Source organism: Tigriopus californicus, chromosome 12 (genome assembly GCF_007210705.1).
Source record: "Tigriopus californicus strain San Diego chromosome 12, Tcal_SD_v2.1, whole genome shotgun sequence".
Classification (NCBI taxonomy): domain Eukaryota; kingdom Metazoa; phylum Arthropoda; class Copepoda; order Harpacticoida; family Harpacticidae; genus Tigriopus; species Tigriopus californicus.
Window position 1 is genome coordinate 6,181,066 of NC_081451.1, and position 16,131 is coordinate 6,197,196.

Genomic DNA, 16,131 nt, shown 5'->3' on the forward strand with positions numbered 1-16,131 from the left:
CCTGAGTCATCTCCATGATGAAGGACACGCAAGAAGACATTGTGAGATCTTTTTTTCTGATTGTAGCATGAATGCTGCAAGTGAAAATATCCAAATCCGACGAATGGGACTACCGAGAACGGCAGTACGGATTAACAGAAACCAGATTATAATGAAAAGTCTTTGGCAACCGATGGGCAGGGTGTGGTGGAGGTTGCCACAACCACGTCCATTCAGGACGGAATTTTCACGAATAAGAACGAGTTTCCTGTTTGTCGGAATAACCAAGAAAATCGCCCGTTCTTGCCCTGCCTGTTCGGCCTCATGTCAGTCGGCTGGCTAGACAAACGAGACGATTCGAGTTGCGCGACTATACCATAACGTCATTCCTATGACTTTCTTCAGAGATAATATGTTATTTAGCTGCTTGGGTCAAAGAAACCAGGGTTCTGCTTGAAGAGCAGGCTCACCCTGTAGTTTAGAAGTCGACTGATGTGACCAATATAGAGGTTGGAGTAGTACCTCCTTTTGAAAAAGAGAAGGAAAAGGCAGGTGTGGGGAAGACAGTTTGTCCTCTTTACAGGAAGCAGCCTTGTCCTGAAAAAGGAAAAGGCTGTCAGTTTGACCACCCAAAGTTGTGTCAAATTTTTTTTTAAGTTCGGCCCTTTTTTCCACCGGAAAATATGCTGTCAGTCCATGAGACTTAAGACGTGCTTTAATGTACGGTGTACCAACGTCCACGTAGAAGGGACGCAAAGAAAGGCGAGAAATTAGGATAGCTCAGTTTCGTATTTTTGAGCTGACCCTATTCTTAAACCTAATCCTACCCCACCCCCCTTCCTTAACCCGTTTAGCTTCCTCCCTCCCTCTCCTCCTATCTCCCATTCTTTCTCCCAATTCCCTCCTCCTCCCTCAAATATCCAATCTACAACCATTCCTATAAACACTCTCCTCCCTAATATTCCTTGCCCCACCCCTATTCCCAAAATTCGTTCCTTTTCTAATGTAGCTGCAACATTCCCATTAGCGCATGCTTTGCCTCCAGTAGAACGTACCTTTGTTGATAAGAGGGATTTTTTACGGTTGGAGACGATGGTCCAAGATCTTGTGAACTTGGTCCGTCAAAAGAGAGGCCCGTAAAGGGGCTATATTTGAACGTGCATTGTCTGATTTCTAAAAAAGACAGCACAAAAGTTAAGATCTTAGAAGAATTAGCCATTGAGAGAGATTTCATTCATCTCTATAACAGAAATCTGGCTTCGGCCAGGGGTCTTAGATGAAGAACTAACCATAGATGGTTTCAATTTAGTTAGTTGCGATAGAATAAGCCCTGATAATCCCATATTCCCACATGGGGATGTATGCCTATATGTAAGGAAGGATTTGCAAATTAGTCGTGTACAAATGTCGAATGGAGAAGTAGAGGCCTAGTTTGTCATATCCGAAGGCTTGATCTGTAATTGTAACAATGTATAGACCCCCTTCTTGTTCAGTAAGCACCTTTATGCCAGCTCTCCAATTCACTGGAAATGAGTTGGATCAGGCAGTTTGCTCGAAAGTTTTCTTTGTAAGGGACTTTAATTTTCCGGCTAGCGTCGTAGAGTGGGAGACTAGTCTCGATGGGTATATTCCCATTTCGAAATCGACATGTCAATCGTTTGAATAGCTGGAGGAGTTTGCGATCTTGCGCAATTTCTCCCAGCAAGTTGGTGTAGCCACTAGAGAGAATAGCGCTCTGGATTTGGTCTTTTCCAATGACCCTGATCTGATCCAGTATGTCGATGTGACACCTAATAATCTGCCAGATCATCATGTTCTCGAGTTGGGTCGTCCATAACTCAAAAGCCGGCGTGCTCTAGAGTAAAACCGGCCAAAAGTTCGGTTTGGCTAAGTTCAACTTTAAAGATGAACAATGGCCATTGATTATAAACAGATTAGGAGAACTGGACCTGGTTTCAATTTTGAAACAGAACTCGTCTATAGATGCAGCCATTAACGAATTAGTTTCAGTTTTTGAGGAAATTTGCTCCAATCTAGCAATACCTGACTGTGTTCTGAAAGGTAGGACACGGACTAAAATTCCAAAATATAGGAAGACTTTGTTCAAAAAGAGTTGCAAACTAGCAAAAAGGCTGAAGAGCACTTCGAATCCAGTAATTGTAAATTGTAAAAAGAGATGAAGCATGAAATAAAGCTAAAAGGGACCCTGAACTATGCAACCTTAAAGCTATCAGACAATCTCTAGACAGTGCGGCTTTTCAAATTTGAGGGAGTCTAAGCAATTGAAGGTGTAAAATGAGCTCTTTGAACTTTTCTTCGAAATAATTAGACTTGGAAGGGAATAGTTGAAATCCAATAAAGGTTTTTTTCTTAAACATGACATGGACGGGTTTGCAAATATTGGAACCTTGAAGAGAACCAATGAAATGCGAAGTACCGAGAAAACGGTCTTGTCACAGACAAACTCAGTTTTGTTGACGTTGCAATTATCTTACTTTAGCCTCTACTTCCAACATAAAGGTCTTTAAGAAGTTTTCCGAATGCCAAATGCTTTATTGCATTTGGTAGAGTCCGTTTTAATCCCCATTAAGGCGATTCTTTGGTGGTGTTGCATGCCAAATTCCCACAGAGCTGTCATTTTCTGGTCTAACCAAAGTCTAATGCATAATTAGAGAATACAAGAAATGATGTGTCAAATGGCAAACTTATTATTTCACTAATAATCAATGAACCAAAAATTATTGGCATCAATATAGTTCAATATCAAATCTCAATTAAAATGAGGAATAGATGAACCAACCGTCCGGCCAAATAAAATCTCCAAAAAATTTAAGATTTATTGAAAACTTAATTCTTTTATCCAAGCCCTGGTCATTACATATTCTTGATGCCTTGCAATTGGATCAGGGCAAGTTTCCCTCTTCACTAGCAAACGTTGTTCCAATTTTTAAACGGGGAGATAAGTCGCTCTCCAATAACTATGGGCCGATTTCTCTCACTTCGAATATTGCGAAGGTGTTTGAGAAGATCATGAAGTCCAGATTTCTAGTTCAAACGTGCCAAAAAGCCCACCACCAACTCGGAGATTCCCGTGAGTAAATTCCTCCTCCACTGTCAAGAACTGTTTGCATCAACCTCGGAAACAGTAGTGGAGGAGGTCCAGGGCTGCGCAGAAGAATACCATTCCCTTTTGCAGCCGTTCACGGATCCCGAGATGGACATGGCCTTCAAAAAGATGAAGAGCAACCCCCCCTCCAACATCAAGGGTCTCTCCCTTCCAACTTTCACTTCTCCGGACCCAAGCTCAGCCACTCCTCCAAGACCTCTTCAGCCTCTCCCTCCATTTTTCGTTCTTCCCACCAGCATGGATGGGCAGGGACAGTCCAAACGAGCATCGGACATCGGACTTCTTTCTTGACCTCAACGACTGACGACGAGGTGGGATCGCACACGATTGGGTCGGTTGAGGTACTGGTTTTGACTCACGACTTGCAGGAGGAGGTTGGACGAACGTTCGATTCCGAAACCGAACACCAACATCACTCATTCTAATGAGGAGCATTCGGTTGTCTTGGACTTCGATGATCTTGCCTTTAGAATCCCAAAACTTGGTCTTAGGATCTTGAACGAAAACGTCTTGACCAACTTGAAGCGGTGACAATGGTCGCGTATTGACATCCTATCTTCGTCGTCTGTCATTTCTCCCCTCGCTAGCCTTTCTCATGTTGTTCCGTTGGTCCAAAAGAGCAATCAGACGATCATCGCCAGAGGTCAGTTTTTTAAAGCTCGCACCTCGGAGTTAAGGGTTTGGACGTTCACCGGTATAAAACTACACTCCTTAAAATGGTGAGCGCAAGTACATTCTGGGTAACGTCCAAGCCTTAACTCAGAGATACGAGCGTTTAAAAAACTCGCCTCAACAGGTTTAGACTTCTTGACGATAGCCTTGAGAGATTGAATAGCATTTTCAGCGAGACCATTGGACTGACTGAACAAAGGCGAGGATACACGGTGCACAATTCCCCATTCTTTCAGGAAATCTTGAGTAGCGACAGCAAGAAACTGGGTGGCTCTGGGAGAATTCTTGGGCGGCCATGCCTTAAAAAAAGTGCGGTCAGAAACTTCATGGTCATCTGTGCGGTTGGAGAGGTACGGTCACAATCGGTAAGCTCCAGCCATCCACTAAACTTGTCAACAATGGCCAAGTAATGATGACCTTTGACTTCGATATAGTCGGCATCTATATATTCCCAAGGTTTGGTAGCATCAGGTTCAACCAACATTGGGTCTTTAACCTAGGAATTGCGGTAAAATTGAAAGCTCTCACACGTTGGCTTGATAGCGGTAGTAATGCCTGGCCAATGAACGGAAGATTGGGCTCGGCAAAGAGTCCTATTGAGGACTTGATGAACAGCGTGCAGACGATCCAAAACATGACGACAAAAAGGCTTCGGAATAACAATCCGATGGCCAAAGAGAACGAGCTCATTGTCGACAGAGAGATTGTCCGTAATGGCACGATAAGCAACAAGCTGAGCAGGCACTTTGGTATCAGCAGAAGAAGCTCTGAACGATTGTAGGTAATCGATAAGACTTGAATATTCGGCGTCGGCTTTACCGGAGACGAGAATTTGGTTGAGGAGGGCATCGGCGGTGTTTTCAAAAGACGGGCAACCTGTTGCTCATCTTGGATAACTTGAGCAATCGACATGGAAGGTACCAGTGCACCGAAAATCTCATCACTGTCCTCAACGTCCTCAGCTGAAGGTTCAGAAACGTGTGGTCTTGATAATGCAACAGGAACGCGGTGTTCTTTTTCTTTCCTCCAAACGGTCTGAAAGAGGTAGGGCGAGGTGTCGGCTTTCATCCTTTGTATGCAAGGGTTATCAATGACATCAAGCGTCTTGTTGTTGAGAATTGACACGAGAGACTGATGATCGACAACCAAAGTGAACTCGGGTAAGCCAAAGAGAAAACGATGACATTTGTTCCAGGCCCAACAAACTCCTTGAAGTTCGAGTTCTACAGAAGCAGAACGACTCTCAGTCTCAGTAATAAAACGAGATCCAGCTTCGATAAGTTTCCAAGTTCCATCAGGATCTTGTTGTTGAAGAATGAATCCGGTGTGTGGCATTGTCGGCCTCTTGGGACAGAAAGAGGTCAATACAGGGGCAGAGGTAAGAGCTTTCTTCGCTTCCTCGCGGGCAACACTGTGATTAAAAGGCATTTTTCGCACTCAAGAGATGACGTAATGGCATCAAAAGTGACGCAACATCGCTGGAGAAACCAGCTAATTGTTCGGCGAGACCAATGAAAGCCCGTAAATCGGTGATGTTGGTGGGGACAGGGAAGTCACGAATGGCATTAAGTTTCTCAGGATCAGCCCAGATGCCTTCGGATGAGACAATAAATCCTGCAAACTTGCACGATGATAAATCAATCATGGCTTTAGAACAATTGAGAGTGATGCCATGCTTGGAGCAGCGAGCTAAAAAAACTTTCCACTTCAGCCAAATTTTGATCGAAATCAACCCCCAAATATGATGACATCATCGACGACCTTGGATAGGCCAGGAAAGTCAGACAGAACTTCGTCAGTGCGCCTTTTAAACTCATCAGCAGCAGAGGCAAGTCCAATCGTTGCTCTGAGGTGCTTGAAACGACCATAAGGAGTCTCAAAAATAGTCAAAAGTTGGCTTTCTTCATCGAGTTTGACTTGAAAATATCCACTCTTGGCGTCAAACGACGAGAATAGATTGGCATAGTGTGGGATTGTTGACACAGCATCCCTTGGGGTCCGAATTGGGTGGTGTGGTCTCTTCACGAACTTGTTCAGAATTCTTAGGTCAACAGCGAACAATTGTCAGTGGATAATCGGTTTGCTCGGAGACTGGAGCAATAATCTCTTGCTCCACAAGCTCATCAAGCATTTGCTTGGCTTCATAGCGTAATGGGAGAGGAATTGGTCTTGGGGCTGAAACACGAAAAGGAACGGCATCGTCTCATCGTCTCGCATAGCAATATGAGTGGCCTTGAGTGGCTTCCCATCTTCAAGAAAAACATGAGCTATCCAGAGTGCACAACACATTGGTAAAACACAGTCCAGAACAAACATTGGCTGATGTAAATGTTGAACAAATCTAGGAATGTCCCATGTAAGTCAGAGCGCAAGCTTGTAGTAATTTTGGTTATGAAACTAATATTGACGGCTTGGCCCTTGCTGTAAATATTCACTTGAGACAAAACACTAGCTTATATCAAACGGTCTTGCGAATTTCGGGGTCACTTGGGATTCATTTTGTGTACATGCGTTTAAAACTTTATTTAAATAAATTGATGGTCACCACTCCAATGATTTTGTTACTCCTGCTTTGATGGGTGAGGACAACATTTAGTTCAGAGAAACGCCGATTTCAAAGCATTGATTGCAATACGAGGCTTTTCAAGACCATTCCTCTCCAAAGATTATGATTCGTGCCATAAAAATTGAGACAAAAGCAATTTTCATTCTAAGTGGGAATTCCATCAGTGAAGCAACTCCTGGTTGCAAGTGAATGAATGCCAGGAATCCCCTCTACTTATTTCTGTCAATGGTTTTGCTCCCCTAATCAGTTTTCACTTTTTAATGGCTCAAGACTCTGTGAAATCAGAAGGCGCTTTCTCTGCTCAACGAAAAGAACTGTTGTTCTTTTACCACTATCAAGGCAGTTTGAAAGCAATCCTATATGTTGGAACGCCATCTGGATGAATTTACATAGAGAGAAATTCATGGCCATTGCGGGTTTTGGGCATTGCTAAAGTTATTGGAGCTCTTAGGATAGTGGTATCTAACAACATAGATTTCAAAATTGTTCATGTTTTATCCAATGTGTGTGATGGTTACAATTTTGCATCAAATTATCGTAAAATATGAATAATATGAAAATTGCATAGAGCTGATGTTGTACATATATAAAAGTGAAGGAGCTAAGGCCCCGGCAACATTGCGTAGTAGCTGGTCGCACAGCTGATCTGTCATCCCCTGCAGTCCTCATGTCTCGAGTTCAACTGTATCTTAATAGACTTTTTGGGCCTACTGCTTGGAGTGATAAAATGGTACAAAATTTACTCTTTTCCTTAAAGGCCAACAAGCCGTGATTGTCTAGTGGTTAGGACGCTGCGTTGTGGTCGCAGAACCCCGGTTCGAATCCTGGTCACGGCAGAGGGACCGTTCGTTTTAGTTAACCAAAACGTGAATAGGAGTCGCCCCTTTCCGTTCCTCCAAACAACGTCTCGAATTGTGAGCGTCAATGGGGCACCCCTACGTGGTTTCGTGAACGCAAATTTTGAAATGCGACAGTACTAAATTTTACCCAGTCGCATTTCAAGATGTGCATTCACGAAACTATCTGATACTCGCAGTAGGTGCAACTGGGTAAAAATCGCATCTCAAAATATGCACTCACGAAACCATGCGGGGGTGCCCCATTGTCAGGCAAACGGAAAGCCGGACGAAGTAAGAACAAACTTGTGCCGACATTACAATTCCTCCTCCCGAGTAATTGCATGAAGTCCCAGCTTCGTTTCATGAAACAAAGCTGCGCTCGTTCAAGCTAACAGCAATGGCAACAATACCGAGAATTTGCTGGCATTTATACGTACCTCACTCTCAGTGTGACTTCGCAACAGGCGTTCAATCGCTTGTGACGATCACATGAGCAAACTTCAGAGTTTCTACTACAGATGAAAATCATTTCAATGCCAACGGAACCACTTGGGATATCGAAACAAAATCTTGGATCCATATTGATCGTGAATATCTCAAAACAAGGATGACACATGAACCTTCATTACTTGGCACGTGCAAAATAGCAAAGCCGTTTGGAGACAAATAGGTGCAAAATATGAGCCAAAAATGTGCAAAAAGAGGCCATAAAGTGTAAGAAAAGGTGCAAATAAAATCTAAAAAGAAATGATACTCAATTTTTTTTCACCGTAGTAGAAATTTGAAAAGCGGATTCTAAAAAGTCCGAATTTTGCCTCAATTTTGGAACAAATTAACATAACGTTTTCTGAATTGGGTCAAGGAATCCTTCCCCCCTTGAGTATTTTTTCTCTTTTCCCAACAGTAGATCCGCAACATTGATCTAGTTTTTATATTGATCGAACTGAAGAAAAGTAGAAATTTATCTTCCTTAAAAAGATTAAACAATTAGTCTGGAGGAGGTAAGGAAGGCAGCTATGTAGCGTTTTTTTGAGCTGCTTAATTATCTTAGCGCCCTGCTTAGGTTGTCTTTTGACTTGAAACTGGCTCGTTTCATTTCTGTTCTTCCTTGCCGATCAAAGTTGAACTACTTTTGGCGTGCACAATTTAATATTTGACATCAATTGTTCAAAATCAAGCTTTTTATGTCTTTATTTTGGCCGCAGTCTTTGATTTCAAACCTTGAAACCAACTCTAAAGCAAAGAAAGTTCTGATTGCGACAAAACCACAGTTTTAGGCCAAATGTGCTAAATAAAGTGCAAAATAACACTATAAAGGTGCGAATAAAGATTAAATGATCAAAAGTGTAAAAATGAGGACATGGGAGCTGCATCAGGTAAAAAGTTCGAATGAAATTGTAGCATGTGAAACGTTTGTTGAAGATTGACAAAAAAGTATGTATGAGTATGGTTTATTTGTAGCTTCATGATAGCTATCGATAATGAATTTATTATTCCTGGGGCTCAATTCTCGCGCAAAAGTGGATATTTGAAGTCCATCACGAGTATTTTTGAACTCTGTTGTATGTGATGTTGAGAGAGACCTGTATTAAAATTGGGTTCATACCAAAGAGATTTGGGATAAAAGTATAACTTTTTTGTATTGCCTTCGCATGCTGGGGTAAAAACTCTGGAAATATTCGATGTCAAATGCAGCGATTGTCCAGGAAATAAGAATCATTTAAGCATTGGTTGTATGATGATTATCTATTCATTTGATGAAAGGCTTCTGGAAGGTTTCGAATGCTACCTATTCCCGATACCTCGGTGACGTGATCGAAAATCTCTTCCTCGCAAGAGATGTAATCGTCCATAAACGGCACTGAAACACGTCAAGAGAGCGTAATCATTCAGAACCAGAATGAAACAAAAGGGTCTAGCTCCAAATCAATGGCTTACCTCCGGTTATTGGACCTTGGCCCCCCAGACAGGTGACCCTTGCCACGGCTCTTTGGGCAAGTCGGACAGTCTTCCAGCATCCATCTTCCCCCAGTGACTTCTGCTCCGGTTTCAAGGTAGCCATAGCCCCAAGTTGGACTCAGGACCTCGAAAACGACGGAGGAACTGCTCAAAGGAACGATTTGGGGTTGTTCGGAGCTCCCTCGGTTCATTCGTCGCGGGTAAACCAAGGAAGTTGGCACTTGTCAGTCCAGATTGATCCGCCGGGCCTCGGAAATGTTGATCGGATCAATGCTAAAGTCATTGAACAGGTACCATTAGCTGACCTGATGAAACGATGGAATTTAAGAAAATCGCATTTTTGAACAACCGCAATCATATCTGGTTGATGTTCGCAACTTGAATCAAAAGACGGACTTGACTTAGCGGCGATCCAACTCGAGCGTGATAAAAATCTCCCACGTTAATGGCGGCCACCACATTCAGGGCTTGTCCTGTCCCAGGATCCACGATCGTGCTACATACAAGGTGCTATTTTCGTGGATCTTTCCGCTTCACCGCTTGACAGCTTATCCCTATCCGCATTGCCGTTTCAAATTTTGGTGCCATTCAACGCGGATAAGCGATCAATAAATTGTCCGCTTGACCGCTTGCCTTTTGAACAAGCATTTGCTTATTCCTATTGTCCGTGATTGGTCGATCTGATATCCCTATGGTTTTGATTGGACGCAATTTGTGTTGTGAAAAAATTGGGATCAACAAGACTAATCTGAATTTGTACATGGTGCAGCAATCNTCCATTGCAAGCCTGCAGATTGAACTCCGAGGACGAGCGGGTTTTATCGACGTGTCAGGATGGGGTCAGGACAGGATTTGGGGCGGACAGCGAGACTACGAGGAACCCTATGAATTACAACAACCTGACAGCAGCAGAGCCAGGTAATGCGAAAATTACGTGTACTCCAACAAATAGGATTGGTTTATCAAAAGCAAACATCTTTTAAAGAATCGAACAACGTTGTGGAGGAAATCGACTTGAACGAGGTGGAGTTTGTTACGATCCCCGATAGAACAGAGTCGCCGGATTCGTTGATCGAAAAAGCAGAGGCTCAAGAAGAAGTTCGACCTGTGCCCAGTACCAGCTCATCAAATCCTCCACCATCAGTTCGTCGCAAACGTCAATCCACTAGTAGTGCCGTTGGTCAATACCTGTCAGCTCGAGCCTTCCAAGAAAGCAGCCATGTCAAGAGAACGGGAGAGATGCGCACCGAGGCTGCCGAAGCTGAAAAGGAGCTGAACCTCTTAATGCTGGAGACTGCCAAGGAGGAGAAGATCCTTAGAATCCGAAAGGCAGAGTCGCAGGCACGTGTGGCAGAGCTAGAAGTCGGGGTCCTCGAAATCAAGAGAGACATGCTCAAGATGGAGAAAGAGCGATGCCGGATTGACCTTGAACTGGCTAAGCAGCGACTGATCACCCGCCCTAATTGAAAAAATACCCTTTACAGAGTGCATTCTCCAATAAAACGGGGATATGTTAAAAATAGTTGTTTATTATGAAATCACGAACACGAAATTGATTTGTACGACCTTCAGGGTGAACTTCGACCATATCCTGGTCCTGCAAACGGTCTTGTAATCCTTGCTCACTCAGACCATGAGGCAAGGCTGGGTCGTACAGTTGTCTATAAGAAATGAGCATGTTGTGTAGTACAACAGCGCTAGCAATAATGTTAGTGGTGTTCTGGAGTTTTCGACAACGGGACTCGTATAACAGGGTCGGAAACCTCTTCTTAAGAATCCCGAAGCAATGTTCTATCTTGATTCGGCTTGTCTTTAGAGCCTGGTTGTAGAGCACCATCTTTTGCCTTAGGTCATCGTCAGTGGCTCGGGCAAGCTGTTGGCTTCTAACCATGGTCAACAAGACATCGGAACATCCATAACCTTCATCTCCCAGAATGAATCTTGGTTTTTGAACGGAGAAGTTGTCCTCAAGTTGACATCGAAGACGACTTTCATTCCAGATCCGAGCATCGTGAGCAGATCCAGCATGACTATTCGTAAAGTATCGAATCCGTTTTTGGTGATCACAAACCATCATGCAATTGAGGCTGTAGTAGTGCTTGCGATTGAAAATCGCTCTGGAATGGGATTTGCACATTCGGGTTTTCTGATGCGGATGTGAGTGCCATCAACAATGCCGACCACTCCGGGTATTCCGGACTCCTGGTAATATGCTTCCGCAATGAAATCTTGCTCTTCCTTTCCTGGAAACTGAATGTACTCCGGGACGAAACTAGCAATGATTTCCGCGACCTCATTGATTGTCTGACAAGCGGCAGGCTGTGACACACGAACAAAGTGCTGACTAGCAACAGCCCGTTGAAATGAGTTTGTTCGAAGGAAATGCAGGAACACGACAAACCGAAGAACCGGCGGGAGAACTTGAGGGTTTGTGCCTTGCCTTGTTCTCTCTAAAAGAGGTGCAATCTTGTCAAAAAATATTTTGAATGCCTCCTTCGACATCCCGAACTCGATCTTGAACTCGTGAGGTCTTAGAAACTCCAGGGGGTTTTCTCTGTCCTTGTAAAATCGTCTGGGAATGGAGTATTGCTGTCAGGAACAGCTTGATTGTGATGAATTTTCATAGATATCTTTGCTTTTTGCATGAAATGGAACTACTTTTCTGTACCGCTTATCCTTATGGCCAATGTCAGCATTTTGCCACGAAAATTCCAATAGGAGGAAGCAGATCGGGCAAAGCGGTCAAGCGGACAAGCTGCAAAGCGGTCAAGCTCGTGTGGCACCAAAATAGCACCTACAGTGTGTCTGAAAATGTCAAATATGATGCAAAATATAATATTTGTAGTGCAATATCTAAGCGTTTGCTCAATTGACTTTTATGAAATATAAATTGAAAACGTAAGTAATGATACTCTCAACATATACAAGTACCATCTTCTTGTAGGTTTTCGGTGGATTAAAATACTAATCAGAGTTACTTTTAATGTTACGTTTTTCCATAAGGTTGGTCCTTCCGTTTCTCCTCATTACATCAACACAACTAGAAATCGTGGCATTTGTCTGTTGCAGGTACTCCCCTATGATGTCATAAACTGTGGCCTTAAACATCAAATAAGGATAAATACGTAAAACTGCGCAATAAAAGGATATGTTGTGTAATATAATCGTTAATGGCATCTATTTTAGCATTTCTTCACTCCAAAAAGTGACATTTGGCCAATCAAATTAACCCTCCGCTTGCCTTGATTCAGGATTGGTTGGCTATGTCTGTGAACAGATGAGAAAATCGTGAAATGAAGAACCTATAGAACACGCTGGTCCTTTTATCGTTATTAGGGAAAAACCTCATATAAGCGCCACCTCCAATGACAATTTGGGAGCACGCGAACTGAAGGTCCTATTGATGTCGTCTATTACTTGCTATAATACTTAATGTCGCCCGATCTATAGTGGAATCGTCCATAGATTTCTAAATATTAGCTGTCGGACGACCCACCACTCGTCTGGTAAAACAGTGCAATGGATGATCTCCTGGGAATCGATCACAAACCAGTTTATTGTACTGTTTAGCCATCCGAGTGGTCGTTCGTCCGACATCCAGTGTCTAGAAATCTAAAAATCTCCGACATTCTATATGTCAACGCTTCTAAAAGCACGCTAGATCACTAATACTAGCCCAGAAGCAGTTGATACTGCAGCAGGATATCTCTTTTCGCACCTCAATGGAGCTGCGACGTATCTTTAAAATCTAACGCATAAAAAGAACCGTCGCATCTCAGATGAATTAAATTCTTCAAATCGAGAAATTGAAGCTATAGAAATAATAACCTTGACGCAAGCTAAACGCTTGCACGTAGCATGAAAATCAATTTTTCCAATAATTATTCTCGCAATTCACAATTCGGGTCCCAAATTCTTCAAACGACAATGCGTGCTTGGATCTTTGGACCTTCTTATACTTTCTGGCCCCTTTGGCCTTGGCTTATCGTTCCTCAAAGATTTTTCGCTTTATTCGGTCATGGCTTCTGGTCAGAATGGCCTTGGTTTCATGGTCCAGGGCTTCGAATACGTCGGGAGAGACCCTAGCCAATGTGAGTGGCCACATCCTGTCTCCAGTTTGATTTATGTAGAGAAAATGTATGTTACAGTGTGTGCCTGGTGCAATGTATCTGCCGTCCATTCTCAGTGGCGAGCATCTTGGCCCAAATTGAAGGAAAAAAATGCCAATCAATAGGCTCGTTTCCGGTTCAAGCTCTATCTGAAAACCCATTTACACGTGATCCATTTTTTGTCCAAATTACAAAAATGCATGAAATGACATTGAATTATCCACACTTACTTTTGTCGCTGGTCGTTCTTGTGGCACACCTTATACTTGAATATTTTGGCGCTGGTGTCGTGGATTTTCATGTGGCGGCTGAGGGCGCTTCAAAACGGCGCTTTTGGCAATTGGGCGCAAATAACGAATTGCTGTTGACCCACCTCCACTTGGACCTGGGCGGGAACTCCTTGGTCATTTCCATTATTGATGTTGTTCAAGGGAGACATGGTTCTTCGCATTTGAGTTTCTTTCGCTATCAATGACAAGATGATAATGACTCGGGCTCTGACCTTGCCAGACTAGCCTTTGATATTTCAAGGCCAGATCATGCCAGATCAAAGTTTGAATATGCCAGAAAACATGCTATACTTTGGATTAGTAGTTCCCAAGTCACTTTGTATTCCCATTACTAACTGACCAATACAAAATATACCCTTAGTCGTACAAAAGTGAATGAATTCAAACATAGGGTAACATCAAGTATGCCATCATTTATTTCGGTTTAGATAGATATTTGCAACAGTACAAAGGAAGAGCAACAACGCCGCTTTAAAATCATACACTTGAATATTACGGATCAAAGTACTCTTTTTCCGACAATTGCCCCCATATAACGCAAATGATTAAATCCCGCAATAAGAGAGAATGATATTGGATGTGAAGATTGGCGTGAGGAGAACCTTTTTCCTTTTGGCCGCCTCCTAACCGACATTAAGTTTGGCAATGCAAGAATAGGGTAGGATTACAAACGGAGCATCCGGTTCACGTGAGTAGGAACCTGTGAAAAAAACCATTACTACCGGTATAATCTGACATTACCGATAATTCTGCACAAACTGTCTTGATATGTACATTGCGCTTCCTTCCCCTTTGCAATGTCATTGCTTGTTTTGGTAATCTCTTTCACTGTGAGTTTCAGAAATATATTGTTGGAGGATGAAAAGCTTACATTAAAATACTTGCTCAATATAAACCTCTCATTAAACGAAACTTAAAATGTCTATTTCGAAGGGTATTCACGGTGTTTAGAATGTTGTTCAGTTATTTGCTACTATTCCCTCAAGACTTCTAAAGACTGAACTTCTTGATATACTGATATAAAAAGCAAATTTTGTTCACAAAAAAATCAATTCTCGTTCAAAAAAGTATAAAATGACACTTAAAGGCACAGACTAAAACTGTAGAAAATCAAAATCATTTGATATGCTAGTTACATCATCCGTAGATATGTTATGGTCATATGCAATAACCGGTGCAGCTTGTAATTCACTGACGACCACCCACTTACCACAAATTAATTGAAATATGAAGTACATAAAAAAAAATCATCGGGTCAGGTAGCAATCGTCCACCCAGGTCCTCTTTAAGGCCCTGACCAAGGATGTGACATGAGAACAATGACATTCTGGGAGGCTCCATATTGAGTGATGAAATGTTCCATCAGGTACTTGAAACGAAACCCGAGAAAAGCTTTTATCCAGGTTTGTTGCCCTGGAAGCAAGGGATGAGGGTTCCAGGGGTTGTCAGCCAAACCATTGTGGAATGGCACACAATGATTCGGAGCAGATTACGTCCCTTGTTCCCATTCATCTGGGTGTGCTTGCAGACGCTTCAGAAGCCGTTAAAGCCTGATGAATCAAGTTTTGGAACTTGAATTTGACGAGGCTCATCTTCCATTGGGCAAGGAACAAAAAATGGAAAAGATTGGCGAGTATAGAATTGCTATGGTTTCTTTGCTCGAAGGGAGACGGGTGTGCAAAGTGGGGAAATATACAAAAGAAATAGTGTATTTGTTGAGCTGGAGAGTTGTACTCGATGGAGGAACAAGAGCAAGTTAATGGCGAGTGGTGATGGGAGCGACAATACTAATCTTATGAGGCTTTCCGAGATATGTCAAATAATGGCGGGACTATACTAGGTCCTTTTTACATGACGATTATTAAAAATATACAATCATATATTATTTCTAATCTCCAGGGACAATAGGATGAATAAAAGGCGATTGTTTTTGACTACTCCGCAGACGATTTTTTTGAGTTCTCGTCGTGAACTTGCTTCTGCCGGATCAAGGCAATCTTCTCCGACAATTGCTTCCCACATAGATCGCAAATCAGCAAGTCCCTCAAACTGACTGGATCACATAGGATGTGGGGCGTGGCGGGTTGAGAAATGTCATGAGCCCGGCCCTCCCTCTTCCTCTTGGCCGCATCTAGTGCCACATTGTCATCAAAATTGGCAATATGGGCGGGGGGTGGGATCATGATTTGAGAAGCTGGTCTACGTACTCGTGAAGCAACCTAGAAGATAAAAACAATCGAACTATCCAAAACGCCAGAATGTATAGTTATTGTCATATCCAATGTACTTTGCAATTCTCACGGAGAGGAGATAGCGAGGGAAAACACAAATTGCCCAAAATCAAATTAAAAATACTCGCTCAATAGAAAAGCTGCTTCCGGCTCTGCTTCATCGAACCTTCCAATGTCTCCATTCCGAAAGGTATTCAGAAACAACTTTCTTCCTCAACTGTCTCATCAGCCAATATAGGGGTATGGGGACGTTTAGGCAAGCTCTGGCAGGTTCGTTTGTTTGCTGGTACCAGTGTCAGCGATGCAAGTTTGGAGCTTCAAACATGTTTTTGAGAAGCTGACCCTTCTTTCACATTACT

The 16,131-nt window shown here is 42.8% G+C and overlaps 1 protein-coding gene and 1 non-coding gene across 2 annotated transcripts; both read left to right on the forward strand.

The window, feature by feature from the left end:
* Positions 1-7,109: 7,109 nt before the first annotated feature.
* On the forward strand, positions 7,110-7,180 carry Trnah-gug (transfer RNA histidin (anticodon GUG)). Its single transcript has one exon. It is a non-coding gene; the product is annotated as a tRNA-His (tRNA).
* A 2,743-nt stretch (positions 7,181-9,923) lies between these two features.
* LOC131891989 (uncharacterized) lies at positions 9,924-11,229 on the forward strand. Its single transcript, XM_059241700.1, has 2 exons — positions 9,924-10,060; positions 10,128-11,229. The coding sequence occupies exons 1-2, from the start codon at positions 10,027-10,029 to the stop codon at positions 10,607-10,609; spliced, it is 516 nt and encodes a 171-aa protein (XP_059097683.1). The 5' UTR covers positions 9,924-10,026; the 3' UTR covers positions 10,610-11,229.
* Positions 11,230-16,131: the final 4,902 nt, after the last annotated feature.

What these genes read in the sequence shown, in the direction of transcription:
- LOC131891989 (XM_059241700.1), top strand. Translation starts at nt 10,027, where the DNA reads ATGAATTACAACAACCTGACAGCAGCAGAGCCAG. An exon ending in CCTGACAGCAGCAGAGCCAG is followed by an intron (nt 10,061 to 10,127) that starts GTAATGCGAAAA and finishes CATCTTTTAAAG; the next exon opens with AATCGAACAACGTTGTGGAG.